Here is a 20,427-nt window from a genome sequence, read left to right on the forward strand (position 1 = left end):
GAGGGTGGAGGAAGAGCTGCTGATCGCTGTGCGGAGCGGATAGGCTTATCGTTTAGTTGCTGCGTCCTCTTCTCTTCACCCTTTTTTAGACTGGCTCTGTCAATCCAGATGATTGCCCCTTTCCTTCCGTTGATGCTGTCTACTCACGGTAAAATTGGGCATTAACAAATTTGCCAAAAACGTTGTTTCTTCAGCAACGCAAATTTCAATATCTCATCTGAGAAATCTGGCTATCACTGGACACAAACTGCACCAGTTATCATTTGAGATGAATTTTAAAATGACAAGCATCCCCGGTCATTCTGACGCCGTGGAATATTTTATCTTGACTGACTGTGGCTTTCTTTCAAGAGAGGCGGCAAGGCTAATATTGTGTAATAAAGATGGAAATGAAACCTTACTGGACGCACATTTCAAATGGGACCTAACCAGAACTTGCATTAAGGATAAGCTTCACGGAGCCGAGGGAAGATGAGGAGGATTTCATGATCAAAGGCGCCTGAGCATGCTCGTTGAGAATGTGCGCGTTTCATCTTCACACTTGCAATGCGTTGAGACAAAAAAAAGACGCAAAAGGGTGCGTGCCATTGCGAACCGATGGTTTTCATGCGAAAAACAAGCCGCACGCCCGTCTCCTCCTTGTGCAAACGCGAGAGTCCCCGTTGGCAGGCTCATGACGCCAGGCTCCGGAACCGGCCCGAGTGACGGCTCTGCAGCCAATGGCGAGTTGGTAAAGTTTTGAATCGGGACGCGAAGTGGGGAGGTGGGCCAATGAGGCAGGCGGAGGGGGGCGGGACTCGGGGCGGCGAAGACTCGGCGGCGAGTGCTGGAAGTCTCCCCGGGAGCCGGGGGAGGGGGCAGAGGGCTGGGGCTGGGGCTGGGGCTGGGGCAAGAGATGGAGAAGGCGGCGGCAGCCACAAGAAAGGAGATGGACAAGGTCCTGGTCAGACTGATCGTTTTGCTGCCTCAGATCTTCCTGGTCAGGCTGGCGGGGGTGCAAGCCCAGGTAAGCGGAAACAAAGCGCTGGCCTTTTAAATGTGTTTCCATTTAAAACACAAAACCCCTCATCTGCTCGTCTTCAATAGGTTCCGCTATATTGTAGCCTCCTCAGGCCTCGGGTTCACCTGAATTTGTTACATTTCCATCTCCCCCACCCCTCGCAATGCGTCAATCGATATTTGTTGCAAAATTATGTTTTATTGAAATGCACTTTGAATTTCCTTTAGTACTTTCGGTTTGGATAAAGCACACATTTTCCAGCAAAATGTATCAGTGTTTGTACCAATATTTCACTGCTCTTCTTTCAATATGTTGCTCTTTAAGTTTGCAGCGGTATGGGTTTTGTCCTTGATGGTGAGTTGTGGGGGGTTAATTTGTAACATTCCCAAATCAGAAGGTTTTGGTTTTCTCGGCTTTGCTGTGCGTTCTGGGGTGCCAGACAATCCGGTGACATGGCATTGGGATGCTCAGTGTGTTTGGGGTTGATAGGGTAAAGGTGGGGAGGGGGGATAGTGTTCATCTTTTGCCGGAGATGCTAATTCGCTTGATATCTGTTCTAGTAAATCAGGTGATCTTAAAGAACAGGGAAGTTCACCTGATGCTGCCCAACTTCACATCAATTGGCCGCTCACCTCACTTGTGTTTTTATGAATTTGCTGCGTGCAAAATGGCTGCTGCATTATTACATTCACTCACAGTATGCTAAGTATTTTTGCGATGGGAGGAATTGAATTGCTCGGGTTGATATTGGTGTTTGGTCTGATTTTGTGTGTGTGATTATTTGGTGAAATACAGGCCATTGTTTTCTAACCAATGTTAAGTGCAGTGGGGTAATAATTGATCTGCTGTCAGTTTTTGCAGCAGGAATCAGGTTGGAAATAACTAGTTATAGTCTAATTAAATTAAACACATTGTCATTATTTAGGAGTATACTTAATATGCATGTACTAGATGGGGGAGGGTTAAAATAATTTGTATTTCTTGCTTTGTGGCTGAAATGGCAGACATAAGCCAAAGATACTTCATGAAGTTTGTATACCTAAAAATTAATTGTGATACAGATTCCAGAATGTTGTCTCCCTAGCGTTGATGTAATTTGGTCAAGCGTACTCAGATGTTCCTCAAATATAGGAGTTTGCATTTTCAGGACAATAAGTTAAATTTTCTTAGCAAAGTTCCGTCTCCTTGTGTATCTTTTGTTACTTTATACCTGAAACCTAGTGAGTTTTTCCTTTGTATAATTGAGGTTCAACAAAGTTACTGATGTTTTTGTCCTCACCAGAACTTTTAACTGATTCTCTCAAACAATACGGTGAAAAGAAGGGGAAACTAGAGTGGGCTGTTCTACTGTAAGTGCCAGCTTGTGGAATTGTCCGATTGGCAGCCTGTCATATTGTTATTTTATTTCAATAAGCAAATTTTTGAAAGTTTGAGCAGCCAGGAAATAAACCAATTACAAATTTATTTCAGGTAATAGCATTTTAGGATGTGGTTTTTGAGTAATTAGATACAGTAGTAAATTGGTTTATCATCTCATGCAGTGAGTTACAGTAAAAAAACATTGCTTTGCATGCCGTCCATAAGGGTAACTTCATTACACCAAAACTGCTAGAGGAACTCGGCCAGTCAGGGAGCACCTGTGGAGGAGAAGTAACCAGTCGACATTTTGGGACGAGGCCCTTCATCAGGACTGTTTATTCCCCTCCATAGATGGTGCATGCCTTGCTGAGCTCCTCCAGCATTTTGTGTGTGCTGCTCAAGATGTCCAGGTATCATGTGTTTGTGATTTCGACACAACTGTGCATTGAAGTATGACGAGGGAAAACAGAGTTGGCATCCAGAATGAAGCAGTAAAGTTACAGAGAAAGTGCAGGGCAGACAATAAGGTTCGAGGTTGTGGACTGTGAGGTCAAGGGTTTCATCTTATCAATATTCAATAGCTGTCCTTCAGCCTGGCGGAATCTGCTTTCAAGCATTTGTATTTTATGTCCAGTGGTGGGTGGGGAGGGTAGGAGAAGGGACTATGTCTGGGGTGAGTGGGGTCTTTGATTATGCTGTCTGCTTTACCGAGGCAGAGTCCGTAGGGGGGAGAGGCAGGCTTCTGTTAGCTGTGCCCATAGCTCTGTAGTTCCTTGCAGTCACAGGCAGACCAGCTGCTATACCAAGCTGTGACATACCTGCATAGGCTGCTTTCTGTGCTGCATCATGGAAAGTTGGTGTCTTGAATTAGAGATTCCAGCATGCTTTTTTTGGCGAACAAACACGAGGAGATCTGCAGATGCTGGAAATTCAAACAACACACACAAAATGCTGGTGGAACACAGCAGGCCAGGCAGCATCGATAGGGAGAAGCACTGTCGACGTTTCGGGACCAGACCCTTCATCGGCCTGAAACAGTGCTTCTGTGTTCCACCAGCATTTTGTGTGTGCTGTTTATGCTCTTTTGGCTATAACATTTGACCAGTATAGGCTGTTGGTGATATTCACTCCTAATAACTTGACATTCAACAATCAATCTCTGATGTAGACTGGAATGTGTTCCCTAGCCTCTTTCTCAAAGCAAGTGACAAGTTCTCCTTTCTGCTGATGTTCAGGGAAAGGTTATATGGGATGTGAGGTGTGTGATGCGGTTCCCAATGTTCTTCCCCACCAGAGGTTCCTTTGAATCATGTCTAAGATGGAGCATATGTAGGACATAGAACATTACGTTACAGGCCCTTTGGCCCATGATGTTGTGCTGACCTTTTAATCTACTCAGATCAGTCTAATCCAGGGGTTCCCAACCTGTCGTCCGCAGACCCCTTGGCATAAAAAAAAAGGTTGGGGGACCCCTGATCTAGCCCTTCCCTCCTCCGTAACCCTGCGTTTTTCTCTCATGTGGTTGATTGTTGTGAAAAGTCAACAACTTCATTTTTGTTGTTGTGGAGCTGCCAGGTTTGTTGGTGAATTACTAGTTGGACAGGGTGCAGGGATGCTGTTCCATCTAGCAGTTTCTATGTTCCAGCATGTGGAGAAGTAATTATTAGCTAGTAAAGCACTGGGGAGTTCCAGGTAATCACACAGAACAAAATAAGCTGTTTGAGAACGTGTTCCATTAATATCAGCCAATGAGACAAACCAATTTTCCTCCTGTCCTTGATCTGTGATTCTGTTGGACTACAGAGGATCATATTGTATTAAAGAAGAAATGAGTTGGGGTAGTGTTTCTGGTTAAAGTGGAGATTAATGTAAATATGTGGAGGGATATGAGCCTGACTGAGGTAGAATCTGTTGGGTAAAAATAAGAGATAATCAAAGGGCAAACAGACAGTTGTGGAAGTTGTATACAGATCCCAGCATTGCAGACTTTGGGAGGTCATTAAATAGAAAAGCAAAGACTTTTATAATTAGGAACTAGGGGATCATCGTGGGTGACTTTAATTGACATGAAGATTAGTGCAATAATATGGAGGAAGATTTCTGGGAGTGTATAGGGAGTGATTGTTTAGGTTAATACATCAAGAAGCCGACTGTAGATCACACTATACAATACTGGGGTGGTGCAAGAAAGTCATGAATTAGCAATTGTGTATGGCCCCTTGCAGGGAATGACATCATATCACAGAATCATTAAGCTAGAGTGTGCCAGGATGTGTTCTGATTCTAGGATCCTAAAGGAAACTGTACTGGTCTAATGTGAGAGTTGGCTCAAGTGTGTTGGGGGATGTTTCTTGTGCTATTGATAATAGATTGGCAAAGGGAAACATGTTAGACGTGGCATGGTACCGTAGCAGTTCGCACAATGCTTTACAGCACTAGCAAACAGCGATTCCTGCTGCTGTCGGTAAGGAGTTTATGTTCTCCCCTCGGCCAAGTGGGTGTCCTCCAGGAGCTCCTGTTTCCTCCCACCTTCCAAAGACGTAGGTTAGTACGTTGTGGGCACGATCTATTAACGCCGGAAGCATGATGACGCTTGCGGGCTGCCCCCCCCCCCCCAGCCCCTTCAGACTGTGTTGCTCATTGACGCAAATGGTACATTTCACTGTATGTTTCGAAGCACATGTGACAAATAAAGCTACTTATCGAAGGAGCACATAGTCTAATCTTGAACAATTACTTTTTTTCCTTGTGACGATACTAAAGGCTAAACAGATTAAGAAATACGTGGATAAAGCAGGAACAGAACGGTGAATATGGACGATCAGTTGTCCCACTGAATGGTTGAGCGCATACTGGGACTGTGTTGGTCATTGACACAAACAACACATTCCACTGTACGATTTGAAGTTCACGTGACAAATAAAACTAACCTTTAAATTACCACAGCCATCTGGGATAGAGAATTCCAAAGATCCACAACTCTCTGAGGGAAGAAATATCATTTCATCTCCATGTTAAATGGCTGAAACTATGTCCCTGGTCCCAGGTTCTTTGCCGTGGAGTTGGGCAAGCCAATGTTCATTTTGTAAGTTTTAACAAAATATCCCCTTCACCTAATTCCATCATCTCATTTGCTTCTCGTGTGGCAAACCCGCCATCCCTGGTTTGGCTGCCAAAGGAAGTGATTGAAGCAGGAATGTGAACTTGGACAGGTATACAGATGGGAAAAGTTCAGGGGGGATAATGGGCCATTTAGAGCCAGTGTCTTAGCTGGCATGGACCAGTTAGGCTGAAGCACCTGTTCCTGTACTGTGTGACGCAGAATCATTGCTGCACTTCCTCAAAGGTACATCCTTCCCTGGGTAAGAAGATCAAAACTGTCCAGGGGCAGTTTTAACAAGGTCCCTATAAGTGCATTAAGATTTTACTGCTGATATCAAAACCTCTTGTAATAATGGGTAGTGTATATTAAGATATAGAAACTGAATTGGGCCATTTGCCCCATTGGGACTGCTCCACCATTTGATCAAGGTCAATTTATTCCCCTCCCCATCCCCATTTTTTTGCCTTCTCCCTATAACTTTTGATGCCTTTACTAATTAGAACCTTTCAACCAGTGCTTAAACATACCCAGTGACTTCGATCCACAGCCATTTATGGCAGTGAATTCCACAGATTCACCATCCCCTGGCTAAAGAAACTCCACCTCATCTTTGCTCTAAACGGATGTCCTTGTGTTCTGAGGCTGTGCCCCCTCGTTCAAGATGTCTCCATTATAGGAAACATCTTCCCATGCTCACCCTATCTAGGCCTTTCAATACCCTGTTGGTTTCAATGAGATCCCCCTTCATTCTTCTAAACTCGAGCAAATGCAAGCCCAGAGCTGTGAAATGTTGCTCAGGTTCAGGACTAGATACACACTGGCCTAGCTACAGATGATTGCAAAGAAGGAATTAAATTGATTTTTAACACCATAAGACACACGAGCAGAGTTAGACCATTCGGTCCATCGAGTCTGCTCTGCCATTAGGCCGATTTATTCTCTTAATGACTTCCACAGCTTAGCTACTCTCTAGCTAAAGAAATTCCTCCTTACCTCTGTCTTAAAGGGACATCCTTGTATTCTGAGTCTGCACCCTCTTGTCCTGGACTCTCCATGTCCACCCTATCTAGGCCTTTTAATATTTGGCGAGTTTCAACGAGATTCTATCCTTGCTCACGCTCTCATTCTAAACTTCAGCTGAGGTTCAGCTTCAGCTACAGGCTCAGAACCTTCAAATGTTCTTCTATTTGTGCAGCTGGAAGTTGTGTACAAAGCACACCATGATCAGTACTTAATCTCATTCCCATTAATAAATACTCTTGCAAAAGAGAGAGGTCACAAAAGAAAAGGAAGATATCTTCCACCTGCCATGTTCTCACCCTTGTTATCATCCTTGTTATCACGCACTCAACTTGTTATCATCCCCTTTGATCCTCCTTGCATCCTTTCTACATGGATGGTCCACCTGGTTTAGCATTGACAGTCAAACTGGAAATAAAGTAGCTGATTCCTTAGCCAGATCTTTGATATAGATTGTGAAGAGCTGATACCCAAGCTCTGTCCTCACGGTACACCACTACTGACAGCCTACGAGCTCTCTCCTCACGGTACCCCACTATTGACAGCCTACGAGCTCTCTCCTCACAGTACCCCACTACTGACAGCCTACGAGCTCTCTCCTCATGGTACCCCACTATTGACAGCCTACAAGCTCTCTCCTCACAGTACCCCACTACTGACAGCCTACAAGCTCTCTCCTCACGGTACCCCACTATTGACAACCTACAAGCTCTCCCCTCACGGTACCCCGCTATTGACAGCCTACGAGCTCTCTCCTCACAGTACCCCACTACTGACAGCCTACAAGCTCTCTCCTCACAGTACCCCACTACTGACAGCCTACAAGCTCTCTCCTCACAGTACCCCACTACTGACAGCCTATAAGCTCTCTCCTCATGGTACCCCACTATTGACAGCCTATGAGCTCTCTCCTCACGGTACCCCACTATTGACAGCCTATGAGCTCTCTCCTCACAGTACCCCACTATTGACAGCGTACAAGCTCTCTCCTCACAGTACCCCACTATTGACAGCCTACGAGCTCTCTCCTCACGGTACCCCATTATTGACAGCCTGCGAGCTCTCTCCTCATGGTACCCCGCTATTGACAGCCTTTGAGCTCTCTCCTCACAGTACCCCACTATTGACAGCCTATGAGCTCTCTCCTCACGGTACCCCACTATTGACAGCCTATGAGCTCTCTCCTCACAGTACCCCACTATTGACAGCGTACAAGCTCTCTCCTCACAGTACCCCACTATTGACAGCCTACGAGCTCTCTCCTCACGGTACCCCATTATTGACAGCCTGCGAGCTCTCTCCTCATGGTATCCCGCTATTGACAGCCTTTGAGCTCTCTCCTCACAGTACCCCACTATTGACAGCCTACGAGCTCTCTCCTCACCGTACCCCACTATTGACAGCCTATGAGCCCAAGATGGAGGTGCTCTGATTTCTATCCAGTTTGGATGAAGGATACAAGATCAGTGGTACTGTATTCATTTTGTATCATGAATTTGGTGTCTCACCAAGAGCTAAAATGCTATTTATTGTTCAAAGTAAATTTATTATTAAAGTATGTGTATGTCACCAATACTGCACTGGAGATTCATTTTCGTGCAGACATTCACAATAGAACAAAAAAATACAATAGAGTCAATGATAAATTACACATATTTAGACTGACAAGCAGTCAATGTGCAGAAGAAGACAAAATGTGCAAATAAAAATAAACTATGGTAAATAAATAATATGGTCATTATTGTGTCTTAGATAAATCTGGTATCCAGCTTGTCCAAGCCCCCCAAAACAACAATGACTTGAACACCCAGTGTATTAGTTAGAATTATTCCTGCCGACTTTGCGTGAAATTTGTTTTGTAGCAGCAGTACAATGCAAAGACATAAAAATGACTATAAATTACAAGTTAAGTGAATAGTGCAAGTGAGTGGTGTTCGGGAGTAATTTGGTGGAGGAGGCTGATTCTGGATTGTTGAGTGTGGGTAATCAAATTAATATTCTGGAAATGGTGTTTCTGGGGGAGATGCAGATTTTTCTTTCTCTTTCAGGGTGAAATATTAAACATTCCCTACCACAGTGTGATGGGGAAGTTGCATGACTCAAGACGATCTGTATTTGTAAGATCAAGAGGACATAATAGCTTATTAAGCCCTTTACCCCTACTGGGGCATAGTGTGGTAACAGCAGCTCAGCAGAGCCCTCTGTCCATCTTCGAAGAGCCTTCCTCTCCCAGGGATGAGGTCTTCGGGAGCTTCTGTTGGTGTTTCTGTAGCTCTGGGCTTTTACTAGATGGGTTTGCTCCTTCTCTTCTCGCTGGGCTTGTGAATATCCTTGGTGGAGTTGGACATAGCTCGGAGAAGTAGGGAAGTAGGCCCTTCCCTTCCTGACTCATCATGCTGACCAAATTGTCTCAGAACATTGCAGAGCGATGTGGAGAGCTGCTTCATTTAGAGAGAAAAGAATATGGTGGGTAATTTTTGATATGGAGGATCACTTTGCACTTAACTTAGGATGAGAAACATTTTAAATTAGGATAAAATGATACAAGTTACTTTATTGAAAAAACCAGACAAGCAGTGTAATAGCGAAACAGTGGTTCTATAGATTTCTGAATGCTTAGTTTTCTAAGCTATGTCCAGTTGATGTTGCACATACAGACTGTTCTTGAGTTAAGCATCTTCTTCGTCATACTGTGGTTTGGAGTTTTTTAAACCTCAAATATATTAAGTGGATTCCATTCTTTTGCTGAAAATCTTCAGTCGGTAAACACATATTCCCAGGCTCTTGGGAGTATTTCAAACAGATTACTTTGCAGATGAGAAAAAATAATGACTTAAGTTGATATTATATATGAGAGGGATGAAGAGGGACTTTACAATTAAGTATGTGTTTTGCTGCTTTGAAAAATGAGGAGAAATCTCATTGGAATATTCAGTTGCTGAGCGATGAGAATCAGACAGCGATGGGAATGGAATAATTTCTGCTGCTTGAGCAACTCGATTAAAATAGATGATTTGGGAAACTTTGTAATGGGTGGGGTTTTTGACATAATATGCTGTAATGGAAACTGCATCCATAATCTTTGAAGATAGGAAAGGGAATGATCAACAGATGTGGGGAAAGGGGAGTGAACTGGAATTGTGTGGGCCTGGTTCAGATCTGGGGTTGAATGACCTTTAAATTCTGTATAGATCTTCTGAGCTATTGTGTTACATGTGACCATAAGGCAAAGGAGACGAAATAGGCCATTTGGCCCATTGATTCTGCTCTGCCATTCCATCTTGGATGACTAATTATCCCTCTCAATCTTATTATCCTGCCTTTTCCCCCTAACCTTTGACCCTCTTCTAATCAAGAGCCTATCAACCTACAGCAAAAATAAACTCAATAACTTGATGGTCACAGCGGTCTGTGATAATGGATTCCATAGATTCACCTCCCTCTGGCAAAAGAAATTCCTCCTCATCTCTGCTGTCAAGGAACGTCCTTGTGTTCTGAGACTGTGCCCTCTGGTCATAGATTCCCCCACTACAGGAAATATCCTGTCAATGTCCATCATAAACAGTCTGCAGATGCTGGAAGTCCAAACCAACACACACAAAACGCTGGAGGAACTCAGCAATTCATGCAGCATCTGTAGTAAAGATTAAACAGTTGACGTTTTGGGCCAAGGCACTTCTCCACGTCCACGCTATCTAGGCCAGGGGTTCCAGCCTGGTGTCCACGGACCCCTCACTTAATGACAGGGGTCCATAGCATAAAGGTCAGGAATACTTAATCTAGTCTTTCAGTATTCGATAGGGTTTAAGTTTAATTGTTTTTCAACCATGCGCATGTATACAGCTGAACAAAACATCAATCCTCCAGGACTAAAGTGTTGCAAAGCTCAGTACGTGCAGCCACACGGAACAATTATGGTTACGATCCAGCAGACACAGTCACCAAATAACATTAGCACAATTCCCTGAGTGGCATGGCATAAGTTTGATCGCCCTCGTTCTATACCCAACACTGTAGATGCTGACCATCTGAGCTGTAACACTGGACTGGAAGGACTCAGTAGGTCTGGCAGTATCGGTGGAATGAGGAAATCCACCTCGTTTGATTGCAAACGCAGGAATCTGGATACAGGATCTCAACCTGAACTTCACCAATCCCTTTGCTTCCACAGGTGCTGCTTGACAGGCTGAGTTCTCTTGGAGGACTGGCTTTGTTTTTGAAGCTGTTAGTGTTTCATGTGGATAAAGTAGTATTTAGAACAAAGCAAGTTGCACTGAAGACGAAATACATACAAGGCAGTGGATTTGCATGAAGAATCCTTACACTAACAATTATTTGGAAGAGCAATCCAATTTATGAAAGACACGATGGGCAGATTCTTCATGCAAATGACGGTGGGTGTTTTGAAAGAGTATTCGGAAATAGTGGTTGAGCTGGGTACATTAGCAACCCTTAAAGGCTGTCTTTAATGAATGAGGCAGCCACCTGAGTAACATTTAAAAGCCATGTAGATAAGAACGAGGATGGGAGAGGTTTAAAAGAGCTAAAGGCCAGGCACAGGCAGATGGGACGAGCTCATTCGGCAATACAGTCAGCATGGATGAGGTGGGCCGTAAAGCCTGTAACCATGTTTGTTTGACTCTGACTCTAAATTTCGTGAAGCCTCGTTAGGAGGGGAAATACAGATCAAATCACACAATGCATTGAGGTAGAATAAGGTATAACAATACAGAATTAAGTGTAAAAGTTACCAAAAAGTATAGTGCACATAAAGAATAAATACCATCATAATGCAGTAGGTTGTGAGGCTAAGACTCGATCTTATTGTACAAGAGGTCAACATTCAAGAGTCTGATAACAGCAGGATAGAAACTGTCTTTGAGACTGACCAGAGAGGGGAGAAGGAGTGGATGGGGTCTTTGATTATGCTCGCTGCTCTGCCAGGGAGCATGGGCAGAGCCTGTGGAGGGGAGGCTGATTTCTGTGATGTGCTGAACTCTGTTCACAACTCGCTGCAGTTTCTTGAAGTCCGATGCTGTAGGTACTTCGTCCAGTGTAGCACTAGAGACAGCCAGGAGAATCCATTTTCACCCCGTGATCTGTACTTTTGGCCAGTTATGGCCATGGGAGTGATATAATCAGCTGAGGCATGTTATCACCAGCGAAGGATCAAATCTGCAAAGAGGCTTCTTCTGAAATCATCCAAATGAGCCTCGAAGGAAGAGAGCCGATGTACACCCCGTCGAGAAAGGAATTAGATTCAGTAGTAATGGGCTCCACCAACTTCATTTACAGCAATAGGAAATAGGAGCATAAACACAAGATTCTGCAGATGCCGAAAATCCAGAGCAACTAACGCAAAATGCTGGAGGAACTCAACAGGTCAGGCAGCATCTACGGGGAAGAATAAACGGTCGACGTTTCAGGCCGAGGCCCTTCATCAGAACTCAGTAGAAGCTTCGTCCCTTCTCCATCATTCAGTACATTCAAGGTCAAACTCCATCAGTGCCACTAGTCCTCTTCAAATAAGGAGAATGTTGGATTAGAATGCAAAATTGTTACCTTCCCTTGCAGTTTAACCTTTACTATGCTTGCTTGTACTTTTAGTAAATGTCTCCGCTCCCGCACCAGCAGGCACAGGAAGAGCTTCCTCCCTGAGGCTGTGACCCTGCTGAACCTCACATCACAGCACTAAGCAGTATTGCACCCACATTGTACTGTCTGACTTTTTATTTGCAGTTATTTTGTAAATAACACTATTCTTTTGCACTTTTGGTTAGATGCTAATTGCATTTCATTGGCTTTGTATCTATACTTGGCACAATGACAAAAAAGTTTAATCTAATCTAATACATTTCTATATATGGGTAATTCTTTAGTGAATTCTCCAATAATTGTAGCTGTTCCTGTATTTTTCAAGAAGCTCCAGTTTCTCCTAGCAGGCGTCACGCTGTGTTGGCACCAGGATGTGTGGTGACGCTTGTGGGCTGCCCCCAGCACGTCCTTGGGTTGTGTTGGCTGTTAATGCAAACAGCGCAGTTCACTGTATGTTTCAGTGTACATGTCATAAATAAATGAATCTAACCTGCCACTTGAAGCTGGCTATTCTGTAGGTTAATTATTAACTCTGGAATATTGTTACTTCGAGGTTTTTTTTTGTATACAACGGCCACGTTTATTTGATTTTCCTCATTTATTCGTTCTCTGCTCCTGGGATACTCAGTAATTACCAGGTGTAAGTAACAAGCTTTATGCCTCACTCTTGACTTCCGAACCCCTCACTCACCAAATCACTAGGGTCCAACAAGACAATACACTGCACAGAGCTTCACGTGTGACCTCACAAGCACAACTGCGCAGTCTGTTAGTTGTGGCCATTGGTTTTAAGAGGCTAAGTTGGAAAAGTTAATGCAGAGTAGAACTTTTTATATGCTGACTTCATCCTAGTGAATTGTCAAAATGGTATGGTAGGCCCACTCATCTATTCACCACCCTTCACTGTCCTCGATCTGCCTATCACCTCTCTCTGGTTTCTGCTTATTCCACAGTCAACTGCTCTCTCCTATCAGGTTCCACCTCCTTCAGCCCTTTACCTCTTCCACTTAGCTTCTCACACCACCCCTCCTCCACTTAATACCATCTGGAATCGCCTATCAGATGCCAGCTTGTAAGTACGCCTTCTCTTCCCTATACTTTACTCTAGCGATGGTTGTGTAGATGCAACCTGACTGTTGAGTTCCTCCGGCATTTTGAGTGCATTCTTCTTGTTAGATCATTGTATCTCACCTTCAGTGTTTTGTATAAACAGTACTGTTCAGGTAGCAGAGCTCCATTAGTTCGTCCAGTCATCCATTAAAGTTACTGGGTCTTATCTGATTCAAGAACTGGTTCTCTTTATGACAAAACTTTTTCAATCTGGGTTCTGCACTAACCCAAAACTTCCCTGTCTATGCACCAAAAATTTGCTTAGATCTCAAAAGTTCAAAAAAATTCAAAAGTATGTTTATTTATTATCAAAGTACATATATCACCATATGGAACCCTGAGATTCATTTTCCTGCGGGCAAACTCAATAAATCCATAGAATAATAGCCATAACAGAATCAGTGGAAATCAACACTAACTTTGGCATCCAACCAGTGTGTAAAAGATGACAAAATGTGCAAATACTAACAGAAAGAAATAATAATAAATAAGCAGTACATATCAAGATCACAACAACCTTAAAAGTGACCCCATAGTTTGTGGAAACATTTCACTGATGGGGCAAGTGAAGCTGAAATTGGTTCAAGAGCTGATGGTTGAGGGGTAATAACTGTTGCTTCACCTGGTGGTGAGAGTCCTGTACCAACTTACTGAAGGCAGACGTGAGAAGGAAGCATATCCTGGCTGGTGGAGGGGTCCCTGATGATGGATGCTGCTTTCTTGCAACAGTGTTTCATGTAGATGTGCTCAATGGTTGATAGAGCTTTACCCAGGATGAACTTGGCCATATCCACTACTTTTTGTAGGATTTTCTGTTCAAGGGCATTGGTGTTTCCATACCAGGCTGTGATCTCCACCACACACTTATGCACAGTAATTTTGTCAATGTTTTAGATTGCATAGCAATCTTCACAGACTCCGAAGGAAGTAGAGGCATTGGCGTGCTTTCTCTGTAGTTGTATGTACTTACTTGGCCCAGGAGGACCCTCCAAAATAATAACGCTGAGGAGTTTAAAGTTGCTGACCCTCTCCACCTCTGATGCGGACTGCCTCTTGGACCTCTGGTTTTCTTCTAGTCAATAATCAGCTCCGTGGTCTTGCTGACGTTGTGTAAGAGGTTGTTGTTATGACACCACTCAGCCAGATTTTCAGTCTCCCTCCCGTGTGATGATTCATCACCACCTTTGATTCGGTCCACCACAATGGTGTCATCAGTAAGCTTGAATGTGGCATCGGAGATGTGCTTAGCCACACAGTCCCAAGTGTAAAGTGATTAGAGCAGGGAGATAGGCACAGAGCCCTGTGCATCTGTGCTGAGAGAGACTGTGGAGGAGATGTTGCCAATCCAAACTGTTTGGGGTCTGTAAGTGAGGGAATATAAAATAACTCAAATGTATTCTTGCAGAGCAAATTATTTTTCAATGTACCCTTGTTAACAGTGTATCAATTTGACCAGAATTTCCTATTTCTTTGGACATCCATGTTGAAGCAAACTCTTCCTTCGAGTATCAGCCTGGTATTCAATCTTCATTCTACTGGTGGGCTGATACAATGCGGACTGTCTTTTTAGCTCATGTTGTTGCGACAATCCATGCATGCTCACCAAACCTTTATTCCAATAATTCTGTTGCCCATCTGCAACACCGTACTCCATCTATTCTCTGACAAAGCTAGATTCCTTGGCTATGAAGTTTGCTCATAACCTTAGCTGCACATTCAGGTATTTGACTTATTTACAAGACACAGCAGTGAGGTACTTAGCGTGACACTGTACAGCACGAGCGATTGGAAGATCGAGTTTAATTCCCGCAGTTGTCTGTAAGGAGTTTGTACATTCTTGTTCACAGTAAGATAGGGCTGTAAAGAAAGCCTTTGGCACATTGGCCTTCATAATAGTTTTCAGCACAGGAGTTGAGATGTCATGCTGAAGTTGTATAGGACCGTAAGAGATAGATAGGAACAGAATTAGGCCATTGACGTTGGTGAGGTCTAATTTGGAGTATTGTGTGCAGTTCTGGTTACCTGTCTGCAGGAAATATATCAATAAGATTGAAAGAGTGCATTATCGTATATTGGGTGGCTAATGTTCTTGACTGTTGTCCACTACCCAACCCATCTCTATTCAAAGTTGCTTGCAAAATTAAACTCTCTTTACCTTTTTCCAAGTCATTTAATGAAGATAATAAATTTCAGCCGCCCCAGGATCCCGCTATGGATCTTCACTAGAATTAGTTTCCAATCTTTAACTTTGCTATGATTTATTATTGTTTAAATGTAATTTACGCATCACCTCTCCATGTGATTATATCAGTGTCAGTCCATGAATTGAACTTTGATAAACTTCTGTGAATGCACAGTGGCAAGAACCATGACTGGTTGCATCAAGGCCTGGAATGGAAAAACCAATGAATGGGAAACACTACAGAAAGTAGTCGATACAGCCCGGTCCATTTCAGGAATAGCCCTCCCCATCACTGGGCACATCTACAAGGAGCACTGTGACAAGAATGCATTGCTGCGGTCGTGATTGAGGCTGATATATTGGAGACATTTAAGAGACTTACACAGCACATAGATGAAAGGGAAATAGAGGGTTATATGAGAGGGAAGAGTAAGATTGATTGTGGAGTTGGTTTATAGGTTGGCACAACATTGTGGGCAGAGGGGCTTGTGCTGTGCTGTACGGTTTTATGGTCTTATTACAGAGATGGTTCCTGTTGTGCGTGTATTCTTGAAGTGTAACTGGACAACCCAGGGGCTTTGAATCACATGTTTAATGCTGTTAGATGCTTGCTAAAATAAAAACTGATGTTGGAAATGACATGGGGAGGCTGCAGACTGAACTCCGGGAGTGTCATTTGAACAGAACACAATGTGTTCCTAACCAGCAATGCTGCTCCAACAAGATTGATTTAAAATGTTAACCCTTAACCCCCTCCCCCCATCTGCCGTCACCAAGGTACAAAATGTACCTTGTTTACAAATCTTCCTCCCTCTTTCCATTCTCTGTCACACAAAAAAAGTTGATAAGGTTATTTCTCAACTCATTTGACTCCTCCCGAGACTCTCCTCCCCCCTCTTGAATTTGCTGACTCTTGTAGTTCCACGGATGTCTGAACCTCAGCAGTGACAGGAACTGCCTCACTGCGAACAGCCAAAACCTAGGGTTCCTGTCTAGTGATCAGCTGTAGGAACAGGGCTAATGCATTTTGTTTACTTGTGTTTATTTACTAGCATCACACGGGTTTTGCTCACCATCCGATAGGATGGGCAATCAATATGCTGCCGCGTTCTTTTGACTGTAAAAGACCAAAGTCAGCACAGACACCTGATGCAGATAATGGATTCTTTTCATACAATGCTTTTGAAGAATGCATCCTTCATTTCTTTGTAACCTTCGAGATGATTATCAATATCTTAAAATTCTTTGACGATCCCAACTTGAAGTAGTGAAATTACTAAATTTTCACACTGGCTGTTTATAGCATTTCCAAGCCTGAATGCTTAAAACCACAGCGACCAGAACAATTCTAAATGGTGTTACTTCAATCACAAACAAGAGAAAATCTGCAGATACCGTAAATCCAAGCAACACACACAAAATGCTGGAGGGACTCAGCCTGACCTGCTGAGTTCCTCCGGCGTTTTATGTGTTAAATTCTGTTGCTGTTTATTTCTCACTGTCAGTGACGAAACTCGGTGCTTTTTGAGCACAAACACATGCAAATGATGCTATTTTTAAAAACTGTTTGCTCTAAGCACTATGTAGTACCTAATGGCCACACAAGTTCAATTGAGAAACAGTTCAACAGCAGTCTCCTCTCCTAACTAAGCAGCATATTATCCCAAGTAAACAAAAGGGACCCTTGCTGTTTTCTAAATTAGTGTTTTGTTCCTTAAGAGTTGTCCCAAATAAGCGGCTGTTCCAATGGACCAATTAATCGGAATCCATTACAGTTATATTTATTGTGTTTTTATCATTGTGTTCTTTATCTTAGTGTTTTTTATATGCTGCATTGGATTTGAAGCAATAATTATTTTATTCACCTTTACACTTGTGTTCTGGAAATGACATTAAACAGCTTGAATCACAGGTTCAGCTGAGATATGGTGCACACATGGAGCCAGTAGTCAGGTGGCTGGGTGATTTCTGGCAGTGGGAATGCCATGCTGTCTGATCGAGGTGGAAAACGTTGGGAAGTGCAGCAGGCTGCTTTGTGCTGCTGCTGCAATGCTGAGCGTGTAATTTGGTGCATGTCATGAGTTCAGAAGTGAGGAAAAGTCTGGAACCTATCATTAAGGAAGTGGTGATAGAACATGTAGAAAATAACAGGATTGTATAGATTCAACATGGATTTGTGAAAGAGAAATTGTGTTAGACAGAACTGTTATTTTTTTTGAAGTTGCTGCTGGCAAAATCAGATTTATTATCACCGACTTTGATGGCGTGGGATTTGTTGTTTGGTGGCTGCAGTGTGGTCCAAAATTACAAAGTCCGCCAGAGCTTATAGATATAGCAGGATGGCACGGAGCCCTGGCGGATAGCACAACACTTGACTCCGCCAGTGATCAGCAATTGGAGTTTTAACTCCCGCTGCTGTCTGTAAGGAGCTTATGTGTTCTCCTCGTGATGGTAGGGTTTCCTCACATTCCAAAGACGTTGTAGGTTAAGGTTAGTAAATTGTGGCCATGCTCTGCTGGTACTAGAAAGGTGGCCTCGCTTTCGGGCTGATCCAGCATATCTTCGGACTGTGTTGGTTGTGGATGCAAAGGATGTGTTTCACTCTTAAACTTTGACAAATAAAGTGAATCTCTACTCTTTCGGTTACTCAGCCCCTCAAGGGTGCGCCAATGTTCAGCAGTTCATTTTTCTCCAGGTCCCAGTGGCTCCTGTGCTAGTTCCCTAATCTATCCACCTTCATCTGAAATACAGGTTTCCCCCGCTTTCCGAAGGTAGAGCATTCCTGTGAAACCGTTTGTAAGCCGGAATGTCGTAAAGCGGAGAAGCAATTACCATTAATTTATATGGGAAAATTTTTCAGCGTTCCCAGACCCGGAAAATAACCTACCAAATCATGCCAAATAACAGATAAAACCTAAAATAACACGACCATATAGTAAAAACAGGAATGATATGATAAATATACAGCCTATATAAAGTAGAAATATTGTATGTACAATGTCGTTTCACTTATCAAAATCGGGAAGACAGAGAGCCAAAATCTATCTGGAGAAAAAAAATCGGCACGTACACACATATGGACGTATACACCTACACACGTACAGGTATATGTACGTACACGCCTACGCACGTACACGCATGCGCACACAACTGCCCGTACAAGGCTTCACTGTCATGGTAGTCTTTCTCGGGGCAGAGAATTCCAGAGGTCCATTGCTGTTTGCGAATAGAAAGTTCTTAGTCTTTCTGTGATAAGTGTCCGTACTCCTCAGGAGTAGAAGAGGGAAAGCTAACTTAATCTTGGATAGAGCACCACACAAAAATCATAAAACTAGAGCCCGATATTGGGAGATAATACATAATGGCATGGATATTTCCCCCAGTATCACCCGAATTGGAGAAGCTGAAAAAGCTGTCAAGGGTTGCTAACTCCACCATGCGTAGAACCCTCCTCACTATAAAGGACGTCTTCAAAAGGTGTTGCCTTGAAAAGATACATCTATCAGTAAGGATTCTCAGCACATGTCCCCCTCTCATTACCAGAGGGAGGAGCTACAGGAGCCCGAAGAGAGACACACTCAGTGTTTCGGAGCAGCTTCTTACCCACCACCATGTTTTCTGAACAGACAGTGAGCCCATAAACACACCTTGCCCTCGCCCTTTATGTATTTCTTATTGTAATCAATAGTTTTTTTGCATTTTACTGCTGAAGCAAAGCAGCAATGTTCATGATATATTAGTGATAATAAATCTGATTTTGATCATTTGTTATTGAATGGTAACCAGATAGTAGGGGTTAAATAGGTGATTTTTTTTTTATTGGGAGCCAGAGATGTTCACAGGTTGTCTCAATGTTTGCATGAGTTTCTTCCAGCTTTACAGAATGGCCGTGCAGGCAGTGAGATGGGTTAAGGATTCAAAATGGCGCTGGTGATGTATGACAATGGTTTGCAGGCAGTTCATAAAACTCATGTTCTCAGTATTAGACCATAAGACACAGGATCAGATTTAGGCCATTCAGCCCATCGAGTCTGTTCCCCATTCCATCATAGCTGATTTATTATCCCTCTCAACCCCATTCTTCTGTCTACTCCCAAAGCCGCTCTGAGCCTGCTACTCTGAAAGTCTGCTCTTATTTAATCAAGAACCTAACAAACTCCACTTTAAATATATCCAGTGATTTTACTTCCACAGCCATCTGTGACAAAGAATTCCACAGATTCCCCACCCTCTGGCTAAAGAACTATTTCCTCATCTCTGTTCTGAAAGGGCGTCCTTCTATTCTGAGGCTGTGCCCTCAGGCACTAGACTTCCCAACTATAGGAAACATCTTCTGCATGTAGATCCTCTAGCCATTTCAATATTTGATATGTTTCAATGAGATACCCTCATTCTTCTAAATCCCAGGTCCAGAGGCATCAAACACTCCTTGTACATTAACCCATGGACCTCCTCTGGACCTTCACCTTTCTCAGATTCAAGGGCCAGAATTGCTCACAATACTCCAAATACAGTGTGACTAATACCTTATGAAGCCTCAGCATTACCTCCTTGCTTTTTATATTCCAGTCCTCTCAAAAAGAATACTAACATTGCATTTGCCTTCTCTGCCACTGACTGAACCTGCAAGTTAACCTTTAGGGAATCCTACCTAAGGGCTCTTTAAGTCCTTTTGCTCCCCTGATTTCTGAGTTTGTCCCTGTTTTGGAAAATAGTACACACCTTTATTCCTCCCACCAAAGTGCATGCCCATACCCTTTCTGACACTATTTCATCTGCCACTTCTTTTCCCATTTTCCTAATCCGGCCAAGTCCTTCTATAGACCCCCTGAAGTTCCCTTCCTGGCGAGTATTGAAATGGCTCCCTGACCACAAGGACTTCACTAGTTAACGAAGGCAGCTCAATTCCATTATCTTAAGATTAATTATTGAAAAACATATTGGCTGTAGCTGCACTGCATGCATCTCATTAATAAATTTATACAGTTTACAGCTCAACCTTTCCAATCTATTCACTTTCTGATGGACTAACTCAGAACTCAGTCTTCCCATATCCTT

General features: G+C 43.2%; 1 protein-coding gene across 1 annotated transcript in view; it reads left to right on the plus strand.

The window, feature by feature from the left end:
• Nucleotides 1-806: 806 nt before the first annotated feature.
• Nucleotides 807-20,427, plus strand: part of wbp1la (WW domain binding protein 1-like a) — a 126,719-nt gene continuing 107,098 nt past the window's right edge. Inside the window, exon 1 of the mRNA XM_059947052.1 lies at nucleotides 807-1,006. Coding sequence (XP_059803035.1) covers nucleotides 896-1,006 — 111 coding nt within the window. The 5' untranslated portion in view covers nucleotides 807-895. The remainder of the gene's footprint in view (nucleotides 1,007-20,427) is intronic.

The sequence above is a fragment of the Hypanus sabinus genome, chromosome 22 (genome assembly GCF_030144855.1).
Source record: "Hypanus sabinus isolate sHypSab1 chromosome 22, sHypSab1.hap1, whole genome shotgun sequence".
Lineage (NCBI taxonomy): Eukaryota > Metazoa > Chordata > Chondrichthyes > Myliobatiformes > Dasyatidae > Hypanus > Hypanus sabinus.